At 25.8% G+C, this 27613-nt stretch overlaps 2 protein-coding genes across 5 annotated transcripts; one reads left to right on the top strand and one right to left on the bottom strand.

The window, feature by feature from the left end:
• Positions 1–3678: 3678 nt before the first annotated feature.
• LOC113553725 lies at positions 3679–12644 on the top strand. Its single transcript, XM_026957220.1, has 3 exons — positions 3679–3928; positions 6840–7107; positions 11193–12644. Exons 1-3 carry the CDS (start codon positions 3740–3742, stop codon positions 11600–11602), a joined length of 867 nt encoding a protein of 288 aa, XP_026813021.1. The 5' UTR covers positions 3679–3739; the 3' UTR covers positions 11603–12644.
• Positions 12645–15688: 3044 nt separating this feature from the next.
• Positions 15689–27086, bottom strand: LOC113553724 (mitoferrin-1-like). Of its 4 annotated transcripts, none has more exons than XM_026957219.1 (6): positions 26761–27086; positions 25556–25927; positions 24487–24766; positions 24119–24426; positions 19219–19557; positions 15689–15893 (listed from the first exon to the last, which is right to left on the bottom strand). In XM_026957219.1, the coding sequence occupies exons 2-5, from the start codon at positions 25670–25672 to the stop codon at positions 19219–19221; spliced, it is 1044 nt and encodes a 347-aa protein (XP_026813020.1). In that variant the 5' UTR covers positions 25673–25927; positions 26761–27086; the 3' UTR covers positions 15689–15893. The 4 variants fall into 4 exon arrangements, with proteins under 4 accessions (XP_026813020.1, XP_026813019.1, XP_026813018.1 ...); XM_026957218.1 differs by lacking the exon at positions 15689–15893 and adding an exon at positions 17886–18284; XM_026957217.1 differs by lacking the exon at positions 15689–15893 and having other exon boundaries at positions 18980–19557; positions 25556–25901; positions 26761–27084.
• Between the last annotated feature and the right edge of the window lie 527 nt (positions 27087–27613).

Below are 27613 nucleotides of genomic sequence, written 5' to 3'. Positions count from 1 at the left end.
AATTTGATATTATTTTCTTAAATATGATGGTCTTAGGGCATCCAAAAACCGAAAAATTTTGATTTTGACCCTAAAAAGTTAATAGACAAAACCGCACAGTTTGTCGGTTATTTCATAACAAATTACTGCACATTTAGAGTGGGTTAAAACCACACACTATTTTAAGTGAAAATAGTGAAAAGATAAGATTATAAGATAACGATAAGTACTATACAATAATCAAATCTTTAGTTGCCACTAAAGTTGCCTATTTTTTTTTAAGAGCATTTGTTTCAATTTTAGGAAGAATTTTTACGTGACGGAGATCATATAAAGTTTTTAAATAACATCGGCAGTTGGTTTTAGCCAATCAAACTTTGAAAGTTTTAAATTTTTTTTAGATTAATATTTAAAATTTTTTTTGATAAAATATGAGAATAATGAGAATAAATAATTAATTATACATTTATATATGCATTTTTTGTCTATTGACCTTTTTGGGGTCAAAATCATAGTGTGCAGTTTTTAGACACGACAATTTTTTTAAATTGTGTGGTTTTAACCTATTAAATGTGTTTGGTTTTAACCTACCAAAATTGTGCGGTTTTGTCCTATATTTTAGCAAAAGTGTGCGGTTTTTGGAGTCAACGATAGTTTTAATTTTAATTTTATCTTATTATAAAACGATTAGGCAAATTAAAGTACTTTATATAATGTAATAATTAATAAATAACAACACTCGATAAAATAAAAATTAATATTTTTAGATAGCCTAAATCTTGTAACATACCAAGGCAGCTAGGTGCCTAGGTATAATAAAGTATAAGTACCTATAACTAGAAATCTATATAGACATAAATTATAAGAATAAAGTGTACAAAAACTAACTCATTCATACTCAATGAAAACCGAAGAATCACAAAAATGTACCAGCTGCGAAGTTTCAGAGAACATTTTTTTTTTAAATAATGCATTTTTAAAATATCAGCCACACGTACCTTATCGTGCCTTGTTCACAAATCATTTAGATCAGAGATTCCCAAATTTTGTTGACTCACGGCGCCATTAATCATTTTCTTAAAATCCGGAGCCACCCTATGACTTAATATGGGCTGTAGACTAAGCATATATTTTAAATAATTTCACGACACCCTAGTAGGGAATTTCTAAAAATATTGTAATTATTAATTTAAATTTAAAACTATTAAGTAATAACCAAACCTTAATTATGAATTATGAATAAAAAAAAATTTGTCAACTTTACTATATAGTATACAATATACATGTACTTACACAACTTATCTATTACAAGTGGTATTAAATTCCTAAATCCTAAAATGAATGTATTAATTTTTATCTGATTATTTATACGTACAAATAACATTAGTCATGTGATTAAATAACTTTATAAGATCTTTAATTATAATTTATTTTATTTTTTATAGTCATGTAGCTTTTATTTAAGATTACACTATTACAAAATCGAAGTATATGTCAAAATTTCTTGAAAATTATAACAATTTTTTAAAAATGTCTTTAACCATACACTGAAATTTTAATACTTATTACTTGTACGAAAAAGAGATACATGTTTTTATTTTGTTCTACAATAAACAAGAAGTACTTTATTTCAGTGATATAAACTTGACATTTTTATAAATATGTTGTCGTGTTGAGTTTGAGGTGTTAAAAATGAGCAATTGACAGGATTAACTGGGTGTCACAGATTTACACCAAAAATGAACTTTCCGTTTCCTGCCAGTTAAATATTAAAGAAATTTAAAGTTTGGGAACCCTTACTTAAAGATTTAATAATATTATATGTTTAGTAACTCTAATATTCGTTTGACTTTTTGAGCTGAACCCAAGGCCGTATCTGCAGGGGACCTATGAGAAGCGGAACCTTTTAAATGAAAAAGAAATTTCATCACCAAAATTTTTTCAATCATTATAAAATTATATGACTATCTTTTTTTTCCATATCATTAGAAAAATATTAAGACGCATATGAAGTTATGACATATAAGTATTAATTATAGTTAATAACACATGACTCATAAAATATAATAATTGTATAATACGTCTATACTCTATATACAATAAAATTGAAATACATAAACTAAAATTATAACACTTTTGTACCTATTAAAAAAAATTCTTGACGCAGTTTTTGTTAAGCCTGACTATAGTATTTTTTTCAAGTATCAGATAATGAATACACAGTTTTTGCAAAATTTAAAGTATGCGTTGATAACATAAATTCAATAAAATATTGCAAGAATATCACCAAAACTTAGTAGATAATTTTATATTAAATATCATGTTTTTAATTAGTTGTTGAGATATTTTATTATTTAAAATTATTCAAAACCACAGTCATATGGTATTCGATAAACAAAACTTAAAATCAATGAAACCTAATATCCAATTAAAGAAAAGGTTTAACTTTCGTAATAAAAATAAAGTTATAACCTTTGTTTCATAACTCCTCGCATTATGAATAATATAAATTATAAAAGTTGATAATAAAAATCGTTATACCGATTTCAATACAGCAAGAATTTAGTCTTCAAATACAAAATAATATAAATATATGTACGGATGAGTAGCTGTAAAATTATAAGTTTCGACGTCACGTTTTATTTTTAAAATATTAAAAGTCTAAACTTAAATGTACATTTTGCTTTATGTTTATTTCGTTTACTATTTAATACATATACTTATATAGGTATGGGTATATATACTATAGAGTACAATATTTTGTCTTGTGAAACCCTTTTACTTATCCTTTCTTCAGCCGCTCTGCAGCGTCACATTTACATTTTCCTTGAAATATTTACTGTCCGTAAAATATTTATGGTTGTAAGTGCATATAATGTACTTATTAAAAAATATTAAAATATTAGATAACTATCGCTATATAGATGAATAAAAAATACACGCTCCCGACAGATCTGCACAATATACTGAACACATATGCCTCACACTACACACTTATAATATTTTCTAATGGAATTTAAAATTTAAAACGCGACGATTTGTGCTGAAAACTTTTTCTTAACATTAAAACGTATAGTCAGCAAAACTGTTTTTTACAAGCCATAAAAGTACTCCCTACGTTTGCTGCGGTGAAATAATTTTGGATTTGAGTTGCTAATAAAGTTATAACAAACATTATTTTCGAATAATATGTTCATGTGAAAATAGTATTTGAGTTTATACATTTTGCAATATTGCTCATTAATTATTATAAATACCGACTAACGTATAAAGAAAATATATGAATAATATTATTCATCTCCTTGTTTCTCGTACGGTCTAACACAAAATTCACGTTTTATATTATAATGTAGTACCTAGGTAACTATAAAATGAAAATATATACAGTATCTATATATATTGTATACTATAATATACTAGATATCCGGTAATACTGTAATAATTCGTTCGTAACGTTTGGTGGATACATATAATATAATAATAAACATTAAAAATAACATTTAATTGCGTTTGACATATTTTCTAATGAATAATAAATAAACTACTTTTACGCAAGAAATTTCCACCTGCTCTCATGGACGACTTGAGATGCCCCGAATTTCCGCGAAACGCTTCCCCGCAATGGCAGGTGCAAACGGACAAGAAATGAATCAATCGATAGTCTTATTAAAAAACCTCAACGTCGAATTCTCATTTAATCACTATCATTAGTTCCTCGTTAGATGCGATCCACGGTCGACCATCGTTTTAATATAATACTATGGCACAAGTCAAAATATCCTTTGCATTATTGACAATAACATTGGTCATCTGCAAGAATTCACAATCGTTCATGTTCGACCAGTGTGATCCTCGTCACACAAACCTAACCCAAGAATGTGTGGGAAAATTTATACTGGAGACTCTGGTTAAAGTCACAGAAGATCCAGAGAATTTCATCAAATCAAACGTGAGTGTATTGTATACATCATATATATATATATATCTCAATAAACATAAGATGGGTTATGAAACGTACAAACAACTATGTTTTCTAAATGAAACTTTATGATTTTTAAATGAAAAACGATAGGTCAATGAGTACCGCTCTGCTGTATATTAGGTATCGAATGAATCACTATTATAAGTCTGTTAAATTTTAATTCAATGGTATATCATTGTAAACGAAAAACGATTCTAAACGGAAACGGACTATATCACCAAGTTAAGATGTTTTTTTGATATAGCTATTAGAATAATTTATTTTACTATTAGTATTTTAGTAAGTAAAATTTTTTTCGACAAAAATAACATTTATTTAATTATTATAATAATATATATTTATACCATATTATATCAATTTATATACAAAAAAAAATAATATTAATAATACTAACACAAAATATAATAACATATTTCGGTAAATACCGTAAGACAGTAAAAATAGATTCAAAGAACCTATATATAAACAATATTTTTAAATAAATCAAAAATATTATTGTGTATAGTAAAATTTCATAATAATTTAAAATACATAAAAGTTTAAGTTCCCTCAAATAATGTTTTTAAATTATAACAAAATAATATAAACATATTATTTTTATTTATTGTTTAAATAGGTAATTTTGTCCAAATTGAAACTTAAAATGTCTGTACAATATATTTATCGGAATGCAATTTTTAGATTTTATGGTCTCAGTATGAACTACGTAAGGAGAATCTTGTATTAAATATTCAAAACTTAGCTACAAAACAAAAAGTTTTTAATAATTTTTAACTACAAAATAGTTTTAAATTTGTTGAGATTTTAACAAATTTGGTCAAAATTCTAACTTAAAATCCATATAAAAATAATGTGCCAATGTATTTTTAATATTTTTATACAAATTTTAGAATAAGTTTTGTGAAATCTTATACTACATTTTCAACAATTCTGACCAAGCGAATAACCTTTACTAACATTTAAAGAAAAAAAAACTGATAAAAATTTAAAATTCCTCATGCCTATATTATGATAACTTAAAAAGAGTTAAAAAAACTTGAATATAAAATTATAGAAACATTAATGAAAATAACAGTATAAGTATTTGGTGAAAATTGCAAGTATCTTTTGTTATTTTATTTTGAAATATAATAAAATATCAAAAATTGTTTCAGGAGAAATTATTTTATGCGTGAATATTAAATGTCATAAATATTTAACTTGAAATACTCATAAAAATTTAATTTGACTTTCTGTTTGAATTTTTATTTTTCATAAATAATTTTAAAAACTAATAAAACCTTGTATTACATTTTTAAATCTATTAATTATAAAAACAACATTTTTTATAAATTTCTAATTACAAAATAATTAACCAATTTTTGCGATTTTTAAAATCTTTGTCAACATTTTAACTTTGAACGCTTAAAAAAAAGTACTGTTATCTTAATATTTCAACATTTTTAATTCATAAACTAACAACTTTTAAGAAGCTTTATATTAAATTTTAAATCATTTCTGTGCAGCAGATAATTTTTAATAGACATTTATAAAAAAAAAAAAATTGAAAATGCCTTATGCCTATAAAAATTGTATTCTAAATAAAAACAATAATATAAACATTTGGTGAAAATTTCAAGTATCTAAGGATATTTGTTTTTGAGTCACATCAAAAAAAAACCAAATCAATTTTGTTAAAAAATAAATTACATAAAAATTCCTGTTTTTCTTAATTTTTTTGTTTATTTTTCCCTATTATAAAAATAATAACTAGGTATTTTTAAATTTAACCTTTTCAAAGAATAAACTAGATTCAATCTGATATCTAAAATCACTCCCATTGTTGAAAAATCTAAATATTTTATCAACAACTTATCGTGTACTCATCCACAAAAAGTACATCTCTCCGCTCAGAATCTAAAAAACAATAAATGTGTAAAGTTTGAATTAGTTACATTCTTCTTATCACACTTTATTTTTACAAAACAAATTCTTTGTATGTTTTTACTTAACATGGTCTTATTCTCATATTTAAAGAATTCGATATCTTTAATTTTGTATTCTCTGGCAGACTACCTTAACAAAAATGTCCAATGTCCGTGAAAAAATAATTTTCCATTTATGGGTGTTTTAACTATAAAGATATGATGAAATGAGGAATTAAGATGTGTCCGGCAAACCTAAAATTAAAAACTAAAAATTAAAAGTACCTATACACATATTACAATACTACCGCAACCGTCAGCTACGAGTAAATAACAAGTTATTGATTCAATATTCAAAAATTTCATATAAACTAAAAAAGGTTATCATTTTCAAAATTTAAATGAAAATAAAATATTTTTTTTTTCATAAAAATCTAGTGTTAAATTTATTTATCAATTAAAATCCAATTATAAAATTGTGTGCACATAGAAGTATGAATACAAAACAAAAAATATTTTATATACTTAATTATATATACCTGTATTGTAATAAATACTGAACAATTAATTGAACTAGTATTAAAAATAAAACCTTCTATCACTATATCATTTAATATTAGCAGTGAATATTTTTCTATTAATAGTACCAGCTACAACATAATTTGATTTTGTGAATTAATGTAGAATGTGCAATATTATGAATTTATTATACTATTATGTACTTAAAGTTACACACATAAACAAACATTTTTTTTTTTTAAACCCAAGAATCAACTGAAATATCGATCATGGTGTATTATAAATATTTTTCTAAGCATTTAATGCGTACAATTATGAAGTTTAATTAATTTTAATTTTAATATTTAATTGCGCATCGTCTGATAAACAAAGCTCGTTTTTACATATTTTTAAATAAATTATTTTCCATTAGAAATATTAAAACGATGGTGCATGTACATTGTTGTATTTTATAGCAATTGAATAACGACAGTGGAACGACCATGCGATTTATCAAACTGAAATTCGATAATGATACAATGAACATAGATCAACGCTACGAAATTGACGAAAGTAGATCGTGGAATACAGGAAATTTTTGGGATCAATTGGTTTACGCATTCAAAAAACTGACCAATTATAGTAACGATCACGGAATCCTGTTGTCCCTCCCGCAATGGTCGAAAAATTTTCCACCTGTCACAGTCGTCGATGAGAACGACATTTTTGAAGTGGTCAACGAAAGTGAGTATAAACACATATTTTGTATAACTTAAATTTAACATATTATTGAATCTTTAAAATCGTAGCGAAAACCACTTTAATATTCATCGTAGTCTTTTAAAATATCAGACATCAAATTTATTTAGAAAACATAAATTTAAAAATAATACTTTCATGGTGTAACCGTAATATTATAAAAATCAAATAACTTCTTTACAACTATAAATTTTCGATTTTTAATATTTTATACTTTTATTGAGTTTATTTGAAATAAATAAACAGTACCTAGGTATAAACGATTTTTATCCATTCGGCGGTTTATACGCATGATTAAGCGTGTAATTTCTAACCCAATTGCTTAACCAAATGTGTAATATATTTTGCTATTTTACTGCAATATTAAATAATAAAATATGTGCAAAACAATATCATTTTAAAGTCACAAATTGAATTAATATAATTTCATTAAAATGGACATGATCCGTATACGTGGAACAATAGAGGGTACAATTTATTTTATCAAACGTTTTGAAATGGCTTGGATAGTTTAAAGGCTATAATTAGGACAATTATTTCAACATTAGATCAACAGTTGGTTTAAAACACTAGATGTAATTTAAATTTGAACAAGTAAAATATTAGTTAATTGGCTAAGTTATAGAAAAATACAAAAAAAATTTTGAAAGATATAGGTACAATAAATCATATTATTACATCAAACAAAATATTTCTTACGACTTATCAAAATTATATTGAAATCATTCTCAATAATTATACCTAAATGTATATTATATTATAGAAAAAATACTACAAAATAAATACCTATTATATTAATGAACAATGTATCTGATATACATTCGTTTAGCGAGACTTAACAAAAACATTTGTTTCGAAAAATTCGAAAATTAAGTTTTCGACACTTCATATTTAGTCCTTGACTGATTCAAATTATCGAAATTCTACTGAAATTTAATTTTTTTTACACAACATTAATAAAATATACTGAGCGTAAAAAATATATATTATATCATATCATCAGTTATATAATATTATTGTGAAAATAAAGTATTATTCATGTATCATGTTGTAAGTAAAAATACCTAATAACAATAATAAGACAAATTTAATAAATTGAAATATTTTCATCACTTTTCCCTTTTGTTATACGCACAATATTACTAATACCTCTCAGTATCTTCACTATAATAACAAATAAATTGTATACTGAATATTTTATTTCATCTTTCAAGTTTTTAACACAAGACAATTTCTCGCTGCATATAAATATATATTTAATACTAATAATTATTTTGGAAATTTTTCATGATACAGTAAACTTTATAACAAATAGATAATGACCTCATCCATACATATAAAATTGACTAGGAGCTTGAAAATATTTTGACATTTTAAAAATTTTAAAAAATACCATTCGATTCGCATATACATCGATAATTTTGAGGTTCGCTTTAGAAGAACACTAATAAGTCATTTTTGTTCGTCATTTTGTCATATCACTCGTCGAATTATTATAATAATATCACTCAACGATCGGTACCTTAAAATTATAATATATATTTTGCTTGTTTTGCCGGTCGATATTTCATACTCTTGCCTAATGCCCATATTATATGTATTAAAAAAAAATTTAAAAAAACCCCATTAGCGCGTGGATAGATATACATGTTTTTTTAAATGAAAAATAATTATAAAACACAATAGAAATAAAGACACTGCGTGTACGACAAAAAATAACGGTTTAATTTAATCACGTGTTATTTACACATAAAACTTTACACACGCCTATATATATATATATATTATGGTATACATAAACGTAGTCTAATAAAACGTATAGGCAGCACTATAGGTTTCCTTCATTGTTGCAAAAAATACATTCACATTATGTGCACCACGATAATTAATTTTATTTTACTGATTATAATTTATAATATACAGATACCCATTGTATGAATGTTTTTTATATTTATATAATATTAATGCCACTTCAGTCCAAACAAAATACGTTATGCATTGCTTCACATGAAAAAATTTAAAAAATCTAAAACAATAATAATGATTATATTCTATATACACACACGAGTGACACTCCAACGAAAAAAATAAGAGAATATAGTAATCAAACGTTTTAATTGTTCACGAGATTTTTTAAATTTATTCCAATTTATGATTGTATTAAACTATAATATATAATACAATATAACAAACGCGTAGTTACCACGTAATATTGTTATCAATATGATGATAAATTCTAAATAATTTAAATAATCTGTTTGTTCTCTCTTGACGTCTAATTTGAAAACGTTTATTAGGTATATATCGTTTTAAAATGTAAACGTAAATAATATAAGAAAGATGTTCTATTATATTATTACTTACCTACTTACTTTATCATTGAATTTAACGCTCTAGAAACTGTGATTATTATAATATAGACATAATATACACACACGATGGATTTCCATTGATTAACCACAAAATTATGATTATAATAATAATTAACCTACGTACTTAACCTACTTTATACTTAACAAGATAAAAACGTAATTTTAGTGTGCGCGAAAAAGTTTAGTGTGTTTAGTGTGTCAAACATGATAGATATTTTAGAGAAAAAAAACTGTGACTGCGGTGTAGAAGTCAAGTGGTTAGTGCCATTTACAAATAAAATATTGGATATGTAGGTACAGACTACGTCGGAGTCGACAAAAATAACGACGAGGTACCCCATAAAATATTGCGGATTCTATAAAAAACGGTAACAAAAAGAGAAAAATAAACACGTAATAATAATATACGTGACTCGCGACAATAATTGAACAACAAAAAAGCAAACATGTTTCGTACGTGCGTAAATCTCGTTTTTGGCTGAACCGTTGCAGAATAAGATGTTAGAAATGCTTCGCCGTTTATAATATATTATTTATTATACATGTATACTAACTCAAAAAACGATTCCAATAAGCCGCCTCGTTTTCAAATATATATATATATAGGTACAATAAGTAATAAATTATAACTTTAAAATTTAAAATGCAATAATCACTATCATTTACGCAGCTACCACTTAAACTTCAGAAGCGTTGTGTAATCGAATGGTGGGTACATAATGATGATATTATCAAACTGCAATAATGTACCTAACGACACCACTGGTCTGTGTTAGATTTCCCATATGCGGAACTGATTCGTATTTCGTAATACTCACAATGTGATACATATACTCGCGCGCAAAAAAAGTTTGAGAACCTCGCATACATTATACATGTGACAAGAAACTTTTTGACTATTTTTACTACCACTAAAATGTATATTCTCGCAGCCAACGAATAGTAAAAAATCAAAACTTACCAAGGTAACCGTTGCCGTTATATTTAGTTGGAAACCATTTCAACTAAAGTTCAAACTATTTTACTATACATGTTCAATCGTATTTGTGCTTCCACTTTACCGAAACATGATTTATTCAAAACATGCGTATAGATACTTATTGTTCATGACTTTGCCGGTTAGGTATATAGATATTATGCTACGCTCACCTAATAATAATAATTCAATATTTAATTGAATCCTTAGGTAACTTTTTATAATTTTTACCGTTGACGCCACCAATATCTCTATTATAAATATTATAATTTTAAAGTGAGCTGTGAACATTTTTAAGCTGTTTGATATAGCTAAATATAATTCACTTTAAATGAAAATATCAATAAAAGCCTGAGAGATGCTCAAAAATATACTTTATCCAAACACACATAGTGACACACGCATCACACGCGCACATATAAATGTATATATGACAATAATATGTTATTTAACCTTCTCCCCTTGCAAACTAGGTACCTATCAAATACTCATATACACCTATGTATAAGAACATAAGTAAAAATTATATATTCACTTCTACTTACAATTTATATCACGATCGTCACCTCCTCCCCACCAGCTCTCCCACAAAACCGATTAGACGACAACGACTGCAGCAGAAGCAGTTGCACCAGCGAGCGCGACTAAAACGAAGATTGCCATGGCGGTGCGACTTAGATTTAGTTTTTTTTTTTTTTTCACAGTGGTTTACCTAATTACAGGTCGAGCCAAACACCCGCACAAGAAGTATGCGCTGCTGTTCCCACTGCTGGCCACGTTCAAGTTCCTGGTGATCAAAGCGCTGCTGGTGCCAATATTGGTGGCTGTCATGATCATCAAGAAGATGCTGGTGCTCGGCGTCATGGCACTGCCAACCCTGATGACCATGTTGCGACTCTGTCGGAACCCCAACTTCGGGGGCTTCGGGTTCGGTGCCGGTAACCTGGTGGCTACGGGCGCTGTCGGCCCGGTCGGCCAGGCGGCCGCGTTCGCACCGCTCACCGCCGACATATCGGGCGATTACTCCTCATACGTGCAACAATCGGCCGCCGCGTCCCAACAGAACAACGCCTACAAGGACTACTCTAAGAATTTGATAGACGCCATGAAGACGACGTACCAACGGCGATGAAGTCTTCGACGGATGTACGATCGAATCGCAGTTGATATTATCATCATTGCGTACGACTTAAATTATATGCACTATAACCCCCCCCCCCCAGTCGACACCACAACCCATCGACATTAGCAAAACCCAACTACCCTCATTATGTTATAAGTACCTCATCTTGTTACAGCCGACACCACCTTCATCGTCCAATACACACATAACAAAATTCATTACCTAATAACTGATATTTTGTTTCCTGCAGACGCGATCTTCAGAAATAACCTCCTACTTCCAAATGATTTCCTAAACTGATGACAATTTACTTTTTGTATTTCCATTAATTTTCAGAAATTGCGTGAAAGTTAAAGGTTGGTATGCCGTTTGGAGCTAATTAAGGTTTAACACCTCGCACTTTAGCTCAATGTTGGTCGATAAGTATCTAACTATTTTCAAAATAACCGTACAACATCCTACTTATCTTACTTTTGATATTGTAAACTAACTCATAAATTTATCATTCATTTCAAACACACTATCATTATTATAACAAGTTTGCATGTTGCATCAACACTGCTTAATTTATTGTTTTACATAATACTATTAATAAGTATTAATAGGTTAGTACCTACACATTAATAAATTATAAAATATTATATTTGTATTCTTGGGTAGGTACATTTGTTCTTTTATTTATGATTATTTCATTAGTCGTATACAATAATGTATTGGTAGTAGACAGTGGTACAATTTTCCTGTCTTTCTCTTGATGAAGTCTACAACAACAGCTTTAAAACGTGTTTTGTCTTATCGTTTAAAATCATATTATTTATTTTTCGTCTGTAAAGTAAAATTATGTTAAGACCAGTCATCAATCCCCATCTCATGCCTTGCGCTTTACGACTAATAGGTACGCATAGGTTTCCAACTGAATTCAAACCTAATAGTATTATAGATAGGTGGATAAGCCGTTTAAATATGTTAAAAGACACGCCACGTTTTGATATATACCTGAAACCACTACCTAGATACATATAGTTAATGATGGTTTTTATTTAAAGTTTAATTATAATTTATAGATTACACCATATATATTATACTGTTAAAATGCTTTATGTCTATTTTTTTTAATACCTAGATATTACATTACTTAGGTATATTATATTTATTTATATAGTTATCAGTTATTCAAGTACGGTGTATGTAATTAAGAATATTAATATTATTTCAGCACTGCATATTATAATAATATAACAAATATAACAAGATATTATTTATTATTTTTACATTGTTTTTAAAGTGAAAACTAATTACCCGTCTATTTACTTATAATGTAAATATATAATCGTATATATACGGTTCTATGCTCTTATACTTTTTTATATTTTTTAACAATTATGTATGTCGATAATTCTAAATGATATAATAATGTAAATTAATAAATTGACAATATGTTGGTACCTACTCGATAAAATATAGTTAGGTACATATAATATCTACAATTTATATAGCAATACCCAGTAAGTATATTTTAATAATTTTAGTTCCAATATTTATTATTGAATAAGTTATCATTTTAATGTACGACTGTACAAGAACCCTACATTTTTTTATGACAACAATAAAAGTTTTTGAACTTTTAATTTAAAGAGAACTTATATTTTTATTTAAAAAGAATATAACATTATTTTACCATATAATACCTATTACACGCGACAACAATGCACAAATTGTGTTAGTATGTAGTACCAGAAAAAGTAAAATAGCGAATATATTATATACCTACACGACTACACTGTAACATTTTTTCACTCATTGCATTTTATACCAGCATTTTCACGTCGTATTTTTAATGCCATTTTATCTCGGTGTAGATTCTTAATACTTGACCGAAATTTCTATGTTAAAAATACAGAGTGTAACAGATAGACTTGACAAAATAAAGTAAAAATTATGCTATTTAAACGTATGACAAAAATGTTTAATATTATATAATATTTTTAAGAAATATACTCATGTCAGAAAATTCTCAAAAATCATATTTTTTAAAAAAATTCTAAAAAATAAACTACTTGACTTAGATAAATCTTTTTACCATCAAAATTGTTTTTTAAAATCAGATTCACAAATTAGCTATTTTAACCAAAAAAAATGTAAATCAATTTTTAATTTTTTTTTATTTTTAGTACTAAAAAATAAACATAAAAAAATTAAATTATACATGTATGTGGTTCTAGGGTCTCTTAATGATAAATAAAAAAAAATTGAAAATATTAATTAGAACAAAAATCAGTTCTATATGTTACATCTTGTACAGTGACAAGTCAAAAACGAATATCCCCTCTTTCAAAAAAGCTGAGCACGCCACTTATCTTGTATACCTATTTTTTACCTTGTTGCTACAAAATATATGTAGTATATAGTATATATGAAATATGTAAGAAGTAAACGACCATTTGTTTACAGTGAAAAATATAATTATAATATTTTAATGATTTAATAGGTGGGATTTTATATTTAAACTGACTTCATGTGATGGTGAGATATTCTAATAAGTGAAATGAACAGCATTTCATTTCGACTAATGTCTAGTACATGTTTAAGTCGAAATTTAAATTTACATCCGGCTGTGTAATACTGAAGTCTGAAAGTGTACTATAGTAGTAACCAACGCCAATACGAAATTTTAAAAATAACTAACACGAACAGGAGGCCACGGGTGTACTTTCGGGAATAATACATCTGAGTCGTTACTAATAGTATCTATACATTTGAAATACGATTTGTAAGACTATATACATACCTACAGCCTTTTCTTCTAGATAAACATTATTCGCGGTTTGACAATTTGTCGTATATTCAACAAAACTTATCGTATACGTGTATAATCATAACACATGTATGTGTGTAACATATGATATAAGATTAGTCGGGTCTATACCCTTAAAATCGTCACTTAAAGCCTTTCGTACCCTAGCCATATATCACAAACGTTATAATAAATTGCCGGAGTATGTCTCTTATTTATATAGGTGGGTAGATAATATGGTACCTAACTATGTAGGTTTATTATAATAAAGTTATATGTATTCCTTCTTGACGACAATGAGATCAAGATTCAAGACGAGCGGTTCAACACCACCAATCGCTCCACACATCGTGATATACATACCAACTCTACATAACAACTGGACAAAATTGGGGTGCGATTAATATCCGTATCGATCTGCAGCCCACGCCGATTGACAAGGCTAAATCACGGATGGCTATACGACTCGATGGCAGTTATTGGTTAATGGTAACGAACAACAGATAGATGCCTCGTACCACGAGGTCTTTTCCAAATTCGAACGGGCAATATAGTATATAAATTTCAATAAATAAGAAGCATAAGGACTAAGGATTTGTCCGATTTTTGCAATTCCAGACAAAACATTACGTGTAAGACATTTTAGGGTTGTTAATCAATTAGCGAGCACCCACCAGGAATATATGTAGGTACTAGGTAGGTGATCCTGAATATACCAGTGATTATCAACACGAACATTATATTTTACTTAAACATCACAATAATATGAAATCATAATCTATTAAGGTATTAATAAATTCACTGAATGTTGAATAAATTATATTTTATTGAAATTTATCAATTATAAATATCATAGATGAAATCTTTTTTTCCTATCTCGAGGCAACAAGACAACTAATGTAATGTTTATAAAATGTAATCATTGATAATCGATGGATAATTTGTAGATTTATTTTGCCAAGTATATGCCCTTGGGACAGTGCATAGTATTCCCCGCTATCGTCAATCTGCAACTGATCTCTGTATACCTATAAGTAGGTACAATAATAGGTAACGTTTAACGTAATGTAATGAATCAATAAAATTAATTGTCTTCAGTAATAAATAATAATATAGATTTCATCGCAGCGATGTACATATTCATAATGTATGCAACTGAGAATTTTTGAACTTTAGCACCAGCGATATACGATAGATAAAAAGCTTTATTTTTATCGTGATAAAAATATTACCAGCATTTTTAATAATGTTTCAATGTTGGGCGTTAACTAAAAAATATAATAGAGACTCATGAGATTTTCATTTTGAAGTTAAATTCACTTACGAATCGTGTCTTTTATTCAAAGTGAAATAAAGAGATGGCCGTACGTCGAAAACGTTTACTTCAGCTATGAACCATAACAGGCTCAATGAAGGAGATCAAAATGTTAATATAAATGATTCTATAATTTGACTGTATTGCATTTGTTTGTTCTTCGACCTCGAACATGGTTCAGTAACACTAATCTGTTAAAAAAAAAACAAATTTAAGGCAACACAAATGTTTATATGTATTCAAAACATCAAATTTAATATAAATAAATTTTAATACGAAAATTATAAAACTGTATAATATAAATAATATTATGATAAACAACTTAATCGTTTATCAAACACGGTTTTTAATATATAATTGCCAGTATGTATATACGATTCAAATTATCTAATTGGCTATTTTTCGGACACCACAAAAACAACAATAACAAAATACTATACAGCTCATAAAAATATAATAACAGTATAAGAGAACAATTAATATTATTGCCAGCTTAATAATACGTAGTTAAATAAAAAAATTCAATTTGTTCAGCTAAAATCCATCTAATAATACATCATAAATACCTATATATCACTTGTTCTCACTAAAATCGTGAATAAAAGTAATAGTTCTCAGTCAGCATAAATGACGTACCTATGTTTATGGGTCATAAAAATTTAAGGGAAAAAATCAGCTCGATGAAATTTAAAGCTATAATAGTTAATAAATTATTAACGAAAAACTTTTTTAGTAATTTATATTAATATTTTTAATAATAATTAATTTCCAGATATAATATAACTACATCAAAAACATTATATCTTATATAAAAGATTAGTTGGAAGTCAGAAAAATAAACACTTACATTTAATGTTATACGAGAGAAGTTACGAAGAGGTTTTCACATAAGATTTGAGATAAATCATCTACTTGGAATCCTCGAGGACACAGAATAATAATAATTTTTTGTGAAAACCGTGTTTGAAACTTTTTGATAATAATTTATTATCACTAAACAAAGTAGATATAGATACCTCAATTCTACAATAGCCAAATTTTATTTCTTCAAATACGTACCTATAAAAAAAAATAATACTATGAATCAATTATAAATTTTAATAGAACTATTCAACCATTTTTTTTATTTACCGCCAAATTATATATCAAAATTGAAACATTGGTAGGAGGAACCCTTAGTTATTTAAGAATTCGAGTATTTTTATACTACTCATTAGGAAAAAAAAGTAACATAATACTAGTTGAATTTCAAACTATCATCAAAAATACAAATAATGCATACTTCAAAAATATGTACTGGCAACTGTACCAAGATGCTGTAAAAATATTAACTGGTGGACAAAACAATAGAGAAAATAAACATTTAGAACAAATGGGATAATAATAGGTACACATAATTATGAAATTAATCATTGAAGTGTAATATTTATTCTTAAATAAGATTATATATTCAGATAGGTATACTAGGTACAGTCAATAAAAAACTTATACCTATCTATATTTACCAGTTTATGATTTAAGAGGGATTTAATTATCAACAATATAATATAACAAAAATATTTATAATGGTGTTTTTATTGTCTGTATGTTTTAATTTCTTTTTTTTTTTACAACATTCGCTTAAAACGAGCAACAATTTGTTTACATGATGATATAATATAATGGTTAACAGTAATGTCATTTTTGTGAAGCATATACTAAATTTACAAGAAAAAATATTGATTTTCTTAAATATTTACTATTTAGCTGTAACTATGTCTATGAATATTACATATAGTAATTAGTAGGTACTGTACATATATAAAATAAATAGTAATCACTTGGTAGTAAAAAAAACCTTGTGATGTACATAAAATATTGAATAAACTTAATCATTGTAACAATTTAATTTCATTAACTTGCATTTACATTTTAAGTGTCTATTATTTATAATATTATTTGTTATTGTAACCATACACATTGCATTTTATCATTCTTAATTTTTTTATAAAAATAAAATTATTTCAAATTTATATCAAACGTTAACATAATGATATTACTTTCCTCCAAAGTGAACATCGTTATAATAACAAAAACATATCATAACAAAAAGTAATAATAATAGTAATAATAATAATAATAATAATAAAAATAAATGAACATATCACAGACAAAAAGACATTTTAACATTTTTAATACACCTAACTTGTTTTTATATTTAAAAAACATAAATAGACTTGTTAAATTACAAGTCTATAAATTTTAAGATGGGTATGTCTTGTATTGTAAAGTGAAGTATTTTAATCAGTAATAACTCATATTCTTGGATAGTAAAACACAAGATCCTATAATATTGTTATAAACACTGTAAAACAACTAATAACTATTTAAATCATACCTTAGAAAGTAGTTAGTATTACATTCAACTAAATTAACATAATAAAAGACTACACAAAAATCGTCTTAGGATTTGGGACTATCAAAACCACAATTACAAGAAGTTAGTAGTGATCTTTTGAATAGAAACACTTCTTACTAATACATTAAAATCAAAACAGCAAAATGCACAACTTGTAATTGAAATAACTTCCTTAAATTCATAACTAAAAAAAGACCATAATTGTTGTGTAAATTATATACATTTTAATATTTTATAACTTAAAAATATTCATGACTAAATTATCTAGACAGAAATATTATGTTTCAAATAAATGTATCTATCAAAATTTATAAAATGTCTCTGCTGACAACTTTTATGCTTGTGCTTTTTGTCCAATTGCCCAAAATATAAGATGTTTATACATATAAGTTACTAGGTATATATCTATTCTACAGAAACACTATTTTAACTATTTTGACAGTGTTATAAGAATTAGAAAATAAGGGTCAATAGGTATTTATTTTTACATTTGAACCAAATAAATATATTGTACATAGATATTATTATATACATTTATACATGTTACATATTATACACTAATAAAATAACATAAATATATACAATATATCTATTTGGTTATTATTTTATAAGAGAATATATGCATATATATATATATATATATATATATATATATATACATATGGTGTTTTTTAAATTAATTATAGGAATTGAGTTTGGGACAGAAAAAAATTTAAAGGTATACAAATAACAATAATAATATAATTTTGCTCACTAATCAAGTCATCAATATTTAAAATATAAAGTGAGAAAGAATATAGTTATCATTTTGAATTTTAAGAAATATAATATCTGTAGTTATAATATAAATTCTTCTTAAATGTTAATACATTTGCCATAAACCCGCATAGTTTTTAAAAATATGATTATTATTAACTGCTTTGTGCTTTTATAATTTCTATATATTTTTTCTTTAAACATTATATAATTTAATACTGAACACCTGAATCTAAAATTTTAACTTGGATACGCAACACTATGCAATTAATAACAAGCCTAATTTAAAAACAATTTGTATACATAATAAACTAATGTCTGCCCACAATATACTAGTTTAGACCAGGTAACTCAATACTAACCTAAAATTGCTGACCTTTAGACCCATCATCTCTAACTGTATAATGACTATATATACGTGATCTTGAGGCTACAGGCAAATCACATCGAACACTAGTTGTTTTTGTAATTTTTTCATTAATCAATGCTGAATTTATTGGAGGAGGAGGAGGAGGAGGTCGATCATCAGAAATGTTTGATTTCTTCATTAGTACAAATTTGAAAAATTCATAAGTAGTCCAGGATATAGCTGTTGACGGCATTTGGTACAAGACACGAGCAACCATACCTCTAAAAAATCCTCCAGGGCCACCTAAGGTATATACAGTTGTGACTGCACGGAATAAACCTTCAACTCTCACCTAGAAAATATAAAACAATTTTTACATTATGAATTTAAATATTTACATTTTAAATGTCGTTTTATATTTAAATGATTATTTTAAATATGATATAGCTATTAAATTTTAAGACAACTTGTAATGATTTATTTACCTAACCTTAAAATTTGACATTTAAATCATAATAATGCTATCCACTAAATGCATAGACCGTTATAATAAACTAATGTCTAATTCATAATAAAATAAAGAATTGTGAATGAAAACAATATAGTATAAACTAGTAATAAAGACAAAATAGAATTATACAATAATTAAATAATGTACAACATATAATCACAATAATTATAATTGTAAGATATAATGAACTAATTAGCAACTAATTAGTACAATAAAATTAGACACCCATGAAATGGATAATTAATTTTTCTAGTAGCATATTTCTTTGTAAAATTATATAGTCCACATTTATAATAGTAAATAATTAATATTCGTGAATATACTAAAAATAATAATGAAATAACCTATGAACTTGTAATTCTTCTTTGAATAGTGAAATTTTTTCATAACTACTTTGAATAAAAATAATTTATATTTTCAACATCACATTATTCATGATATTTTTAATTTTAAAATATAATTTGGATTAAAATAATAAAGTTAATATAGCTATAAAAAAAGTTTTTTATAATATTTTATAATTTAAATATTGTGTAACTTTAATATGAGATTATCTACCATTTGTTATGATTATTATATAAGTGACTTTTTAACCCAGTTACTAACATACCTAACTGCATTAACATTCTAATAGCCAATAAGTAAATATTAATACTTCAACAGAATGGACTTAAAAATAGATCATAAAGAAACATATTCAATAATAGGCATATAATAACAACAAAAGTGTTTCAACAACCAAATATTGTAACACTTTTACACTTATAACAACTAAAATAAAGTAATATATCATTCATAAATTCAAGTGGATACTCATGATATATTTTGAATGGTGTAGCTGAACTTAGTCACATACGCCATAATCATAAAAATATTGAAATAAAAAATAGGAAAATGTGTGCTGAGGAAATAGTTTTAGATTACATAATTGGCATAATATATATTTAGTGATTCAAAAGAAATTTAAATACAATTTCTTACTTTTTAAATAATTACAATTAGATACAAGCGAATTAAATTTTAAAAATTGATAACTGAAACATAAATATAATATTTTAATTAAATTATAAATTAATAATAAAATTTGAAAAGTTCAAATTAATTTAAAATCTGTTGTCAATCAAAATCATATTTATTATTAATTCTGATTATTAAAAAAAATGGAAATAATAATGTCTACTACAAGACTTGTAATATCAATTTTACATATAAAATTATAGACAAAATATATTTCTATTAATAAAAAAACTAAAAGATGTACATTATTTTACTTGACTTAGATAGCTACTAGTGTCTTAACATTAAGAGGACACTACAGCCACATGTGTTGTTTCCGTCTTACACATATAAAACATAACAAAAGCTGTTTAACGTAGGATAGAACCACTCCAGCTGTAGTAATAGTTAAGACACCAAATTTATATATAATACAGTTAAGAATATTATCTGTGAAATATCATTTTTATTTATTTAAATATCACTTATATGAAAAAATGTCTTATTGTTTCAAAATCCACTATTTTTTAACTTGAATAACTTTTTTTTTAGAAAGATATCTAAAAAAATAAAAACAGTATTCACAGCCAAAGTTCCTCTTTTTATGTGGTGAAAATTTTGTTTCTTAGTTATTGCTAAATCCTTCTCGATTCTTTCCCGTGCAAAATAATTTTTGCTGATTTACATTTGTAAGACAGAGACAACACATACGAGTGTAGGGTCCTCTTAAGCAAAATTTACAATAAGGTTGTTTATTTTAATTTTAAAAATTGAATCCTGCACTACCAGTACATGAGTAAAATTTTGTTATTACTTAATTAAAAATTATAAATGGAAAACCAAGAAAAAAATTAGCTTTTTCAGCTATCTTTAAATTTAGATTATAATATTCAGAATGTATTTTTAAAAATACTGATTTATTAGTTATCGAGGTTATTCTTGAAATAAAATTCAATCAGAAAAATAAGGTTATTATATGATTTATATAAAAGGAAATTATTGACAAATAAGTATTATAAAAACAGAATGTCTATCTAGTTACCTATGAAATAAGATCCTTTCATGAAAGTATAATGATTAAATTACTTTCATAAAAATTGTAAATTATAATATAGTACTTTAAAAATAGTACATCATATATAGGTACACTATTATATAGAACATTTATAATGGGCAAATTTACCATTTAAATTGGCTATCCGCCATTGAATCTATTGAATGTTCATACTTAGTTATTTATTACATGATAAGTTTAAAAGTTAATGTCATAGAATACTTTTGTTTAAAAACGTATTTACCTATTATGGATACATAACATGCTTCATGTTATTTATTCATACTTCAATAAAAATAAAAATTTTATTTCTATAATTTTATTATTATTAGATAAACATATAATATTAGATATTGACATAAGCTTTAAAATATATTCTAGAACAATCATTGTTTTAAATATGTTTTTTAGTATATTTTTTAATTATCTATTAAAACTATGGCTCTTTATATTTAAATTAATAAATGTCTTATTTAAAAAAAAAAAAAAAAATGTTTTATGCAATCAAAATAATTTGTCATACAAATATTAAAATAAAAGTATGCAAGTATTTAGTTTCAAATTCAATAATTCTTAATTCAAATCTTATTTCTAATTTTAATTAATTTTACCTACTATGTTTTTACCTAAGTAATAAAACTAACTAAGCATATGCCTACACTTCAGAATTTGACTAATGGAAACAGGAAAATAATTTAAATAATGTGTAGATAACAATTTCAAAACTATTCCCTACTAAGTACAACGTATCTAATGTAACAGGTGTTAAATCTGGCCATGATCTAATTTCATGTAGTAATGATTCCAACACAATAACAAGAAGCAGTATGTATGTCTTCCGTTTTTTCAAACAAATAAAATGTTTAGAATTAAAATAACAATAAAAACATAAATTTAACATTAAAGTTTAATAAAATTACTCATACCTTTAAACCAAAAAAAAAGATAAAAATAAATTAAAAAATACTGATTAGTTACTGAGAACTAATTGTTTAATAGAATATGAAAGCAACTAATAAATAATTTAATTTTAAAAACAATGCTGCCACTAGTTTACCAAAAATTGTTCATTATTTTATAACAAAATTATAAACACCATTTCTTCAGTTGTTTTACAGCTTTTTACAACCTTCTAAAAAAAATGCTCAAAAACATTACACACAACTACTTTTAAGTATTATCTTATACCTAAATATGTACATCAATAATAAAAATATGCAAGTGTAAATTTTTTACTGCCCTCATGTTGGTTAGAGAATAAAATAGTATAAAAAAAAGCATTTTTGACCAATAAGACAGATTTTATCATTGGAATAAAATATTATCAACTAATATAAAAAAATATTACAAATTACTATTTAATTTCCCAACATTTCAATTTTAATTTCAAGCTGAATACCTATTATTACCTTTAAAAATTGTATAATTAAAAAACAATGAACTACATACGATAATAATAATTTTTTTTTTTAATCTTATTTAGTATATTTTTATGAGTTTAATATAAAATTTTTCAAATTTATTAAAAACCATATTTCAAAAATAACTCATTTAAAATTAATTTCTACAATTTATATCATTATAAATAATTCTAAATTGTATTTTTAAATATTAAATTTCCATATTACTTATGTATGAAATTAAAAATATACTAAATTTTTTTTTAATACAGCTTATATTTCAAAGTATTATTTATGAATATTATTTTATATTGTAATATGTAAATAAACATAAAGTTAAAATAATTTAATTATCTGATAAAAAAATTGTATTTTTACTTTTAAAATAAATATTATTGTATTTATCAAATTATTTTTGTCTATAAGATATTAAATTAATTTATAATATCACTTATATAACCACAATCATATAAATTTAACTATAACAATTGGTCTAAATAAATCAATAATAAAATATTTACTATCAACAATAGAAATCTAACCTTGTAGACATGAAATGACAACATTAAATAGTTCAATACTTGACATATTATATTGCATTCAGTTAGAATGTATAAGAACAAAATTAATTTATTCCATTAAAATTATTTAGATACTATTTGACAAAAATTTAACTTTTCATAATTAAATCAAATCTGTAGCTTATATACTGATTTGTACATGTTTCAATATTCATAGTAAAAATATGAAAAAATGATTTATTTTCCTAAATATTAACTTTATTAGATCTATATTAGAATAAAATTACTAGTGGATATTGTAATATAACGATTGATGACTTATATTAACATAGGTTAAATTTTACTGACCTAGTAACATAACACATTAGCGGATATAATACTAGAATAAAGAATTATGAAAATTATTCTAAAAAATTAATTTTTTTACTTACATTTGTGGTTTGAGTATTTAACAAAGTCTTGCATACATCTAATGGTGTTGTTATAGCAGCTGCAAGCCCACCAGCGACACCGCCTGATATCATATGATATAAAGGATTGTATATCCTATCTGGATTCAAAAAATGTTGACAATACTCATATGTCATGAAATGAACAATTTGAAATGGTGCATTCATGAACAATTGTACCATATACGAACGATAAAATGCTCCTAATCCTTCAGTTCGCCAAATAGAACTCACACAATTTAAAATACCATTGTATGGTGAGTTTGACATTTGCAAACGTTGTTTAACAACTATAAAAGAAAACAAATGTTTAAAAATATAATTAAACAAAAATGTAATGCTACTTTTACCATCTGTTGGAGTCATAATTGCATCATGTATAATAGTTGAAACACATCCAGCTACACCTGAGGAAACTGTCATATTTAAAGGTGTTTGATGAGAAATTTTTTGCTTCAAATGTTCATAAGATGCAAAATAGAGAGCATGGGCAGGACCAGCACCTATAATTACTGTTCCCATCCCACGCATTGGTCTTAAATATCCTTCATGCTTTATCATATTAAAAAGAACAGTTCCAATTCCTCGATTTCCTACATTTCCAGATGGCATGAATGCCTGCAGCCGAGTCTAAAAAAAAGAAAAAAAATTAATTTAAGTTCAATAAAAAAGAATAATGAACTTTGTAGGTAAAATCAGTCAATTAATCATTTTGTACATTAATTACCATGACATTAAAAAAGAAAGATTCATAAGTCAATTGGTATAAGAATTATGATTCATTAACATAAATTACCCAAACGGAATTTAAAGTTCAATATCTACCTAGCTACCTAATAATACAAAAGATAAATTAAACATGAGTTCTAGATAAAGCTTGAGATTGATTTATATCCAAATTTTAATGAAGAAAATCTGAAAATTAAAACTGCATTTTAAACTAATTTTATAACCAACTACTAATAATTATAATAAGTATAATGAAACTTTACATCATCGCCTACATTCATTTCACATTTTAATGAAAATTAAAATATACTAGAAAATATACTAGGTATACCATATATTAACAAAAATAAAAATTATAAAAATATAATAAAAATAATCAAGATTTATCGAACAAAAATAAATCTGTATAAAAGATTAAGTCTAAGCAAGAATATTCAATCTAGTCTAAGACTAGAGCTAATGGACCAACCATGTGTATTTTATACATGGTAAGATTTTATAAATTTAATTTTTTTTTTTAAGTACCCTGATTACTAGACTATAAGTATTAATTTCTTAACATATCTTGTGATAATGCGATTATCGATAGATACACAGTACATGTTTATACAAATTTTATTAATATTTTATTCCATAAAATTCTATACTTTCTAAAATATATGAATATACACATGACTAACATACACTCACCTTTACAGAATCCAAAGGATACATAACACAATGTTCCATAATTCCTGCAATGGCACCAGCCATCATGTGATCAGTCACATTAGATGATGGTATGGTCTCATATTCATCAAAACTCATAATAAATTAATTAATTATGAACTAATAAATAATTATATTTATTTCTGAATAGGCGAACTGCCGAACTACTTGTAAAACTTGGTTTAGTGAAAGTGAAGTCGCTCGAATATTTTTGCCCCGAGGATGGTGTTATGTGCCATGAACTTGAAGTTAGTAATGCAGTTGCGGCGATTGATTATAACGGGTTCCCAAAATGTGGTATCACCTTTCAGAACGAAAGTTGTGAAGTCTACACAAAATAATGTCAAGGCGCACCTTTAAAATACAATTTTAAATTACGTTCGTGTATGATACAGTTTTAATAAAATAACGTAAATAATTAAACGAATACATTTTATCAATATTTAAAAATTTGTAAACAAAATTAATTATAGGTGAAGCTTATTTTGTTTATTAATTTAAATAATTAATAAAAGAATAACTTAAAAATGTTTAATCATACGTGACGTAATAATTTACTTAGCTAACGATTAAACAATAATTTTTTAAGTGGAAATGAAAAGTATTTAATTATGTATATCATTTGAGTAATTATTGAGAAATCGTATCGATGATGTATACTAGCATACCTTTTATAAAAATATCAATGATGATTGTATTAAATTGGGCTATGAATTGTGAGTTATTTTATCCATTACTAAACCATATAACACGATACTGGAATCGTTGAAATGACATTACATGTTAGCGCTAAAATCCAAAAACCGAGGGTGTTGAAAAAAGTATTAAAAATTAAAAATATTACTTATCATTATTCATTATAATATAGATAGGCCTGTTATCACTCGAGTATTGCCATAGAACGTCATATCCATGACTTAAAAAAATAAAGAAATTTTAAGCACTTGTTATCTTTTATTTTAATAATATGGTTGGCGGTTATAACTTTATAATCACGATCAAAGAATTACAAATGACTAGAATGTAGATACTAGATTGTAGGTACACGTGCGATGTTCACCGGTTTTAGGTGCTAGCATATGGCGTTATTATTTATTATTGATATTCCCAGATCCCCTTCCCCAACCAACACTTTCTTGACAATTAAATAATGATTATCGTAGTTTATAGTGTTTTAGTTGTTCTACCTTCGAGTTCAATAATTGTACAATGTAGAAATGGCCAGAAAATCGTAGCATGTATTGTGTACATAACTGTACGTCTTCGTAATAATAATATGATCGATAGAGATTCCGTTGAACGTAAATAACATTATAATATTATATTATATTTAATCAGCCGAGAAATTGTTACATGATTAAAATTTAAGTGTAAATAAAAAAAAAAAATACAAGCGAATAACACGACGGACGGACGACACGGATGAGACTAAAAAAAAAAATTTTAAAAAAAAAATTGACAGTTTACGATATAATGTGTATTGTGTACACTTATAACCCGACAATGACCGGCGAATGGCGACTGAATAGTGTTAACGTATTAAGATTTTAAGAATTTGTGATACATTGATATTTTGATGAAGGTGGCGATGGCCGTGTTAGTCGATTAACCGATAAATATCGATAGTATGAACTATCGCATACCTTAAATATATTTCTCAAAACACTATCGAACGTTTACGATAGGTAGCCGCCAGCCGGTAAATCAACAAAACTAGAAAAGTAGATCACGGCGAGGACTGAACTGATCGTATATTATATTGGTTTTCGACGACAAGTCGGTACTAGTTAAAAATGTGAAAGTTTTGCCACTTTTCATTCCGACGAGCAGCAGTGCGCCTGTGCCAGTCTCGATCGTCAAAAAAAAAAAAAAAAACAATCGATATGCCCACAATTTGAATAATCGGGTTGATAGTTGATACCGCACCGACGTGCGGTGTGGCAACAGAATGATAATAACATGCATTTATGTGTCATTCATGATTTATCATGTATGCCCTTCGGCGGCAAGTTTGACCGCCGACGACTGTTAGTTAATATA

The sequence above is a fragment of the Rhopalosiphum maidis genome, chromosome 2 (assembly GCF_003676215.2).
Source record: "Rhopalosiphum maidis isolate BTI-1 chromosome 2, ASM367621v3, whole genome shotgun sequence".
NCBI classification, from domain to species: Eukaryota; Metazoa; Arthropoda; class Insecta; order Hemiptera; family Aphididae; genus Rhopalosiphum; species Rhopalosiphum maidis.
This window is presented reverse-complemented; position numbering and strand designations above follow the sequence as displayed.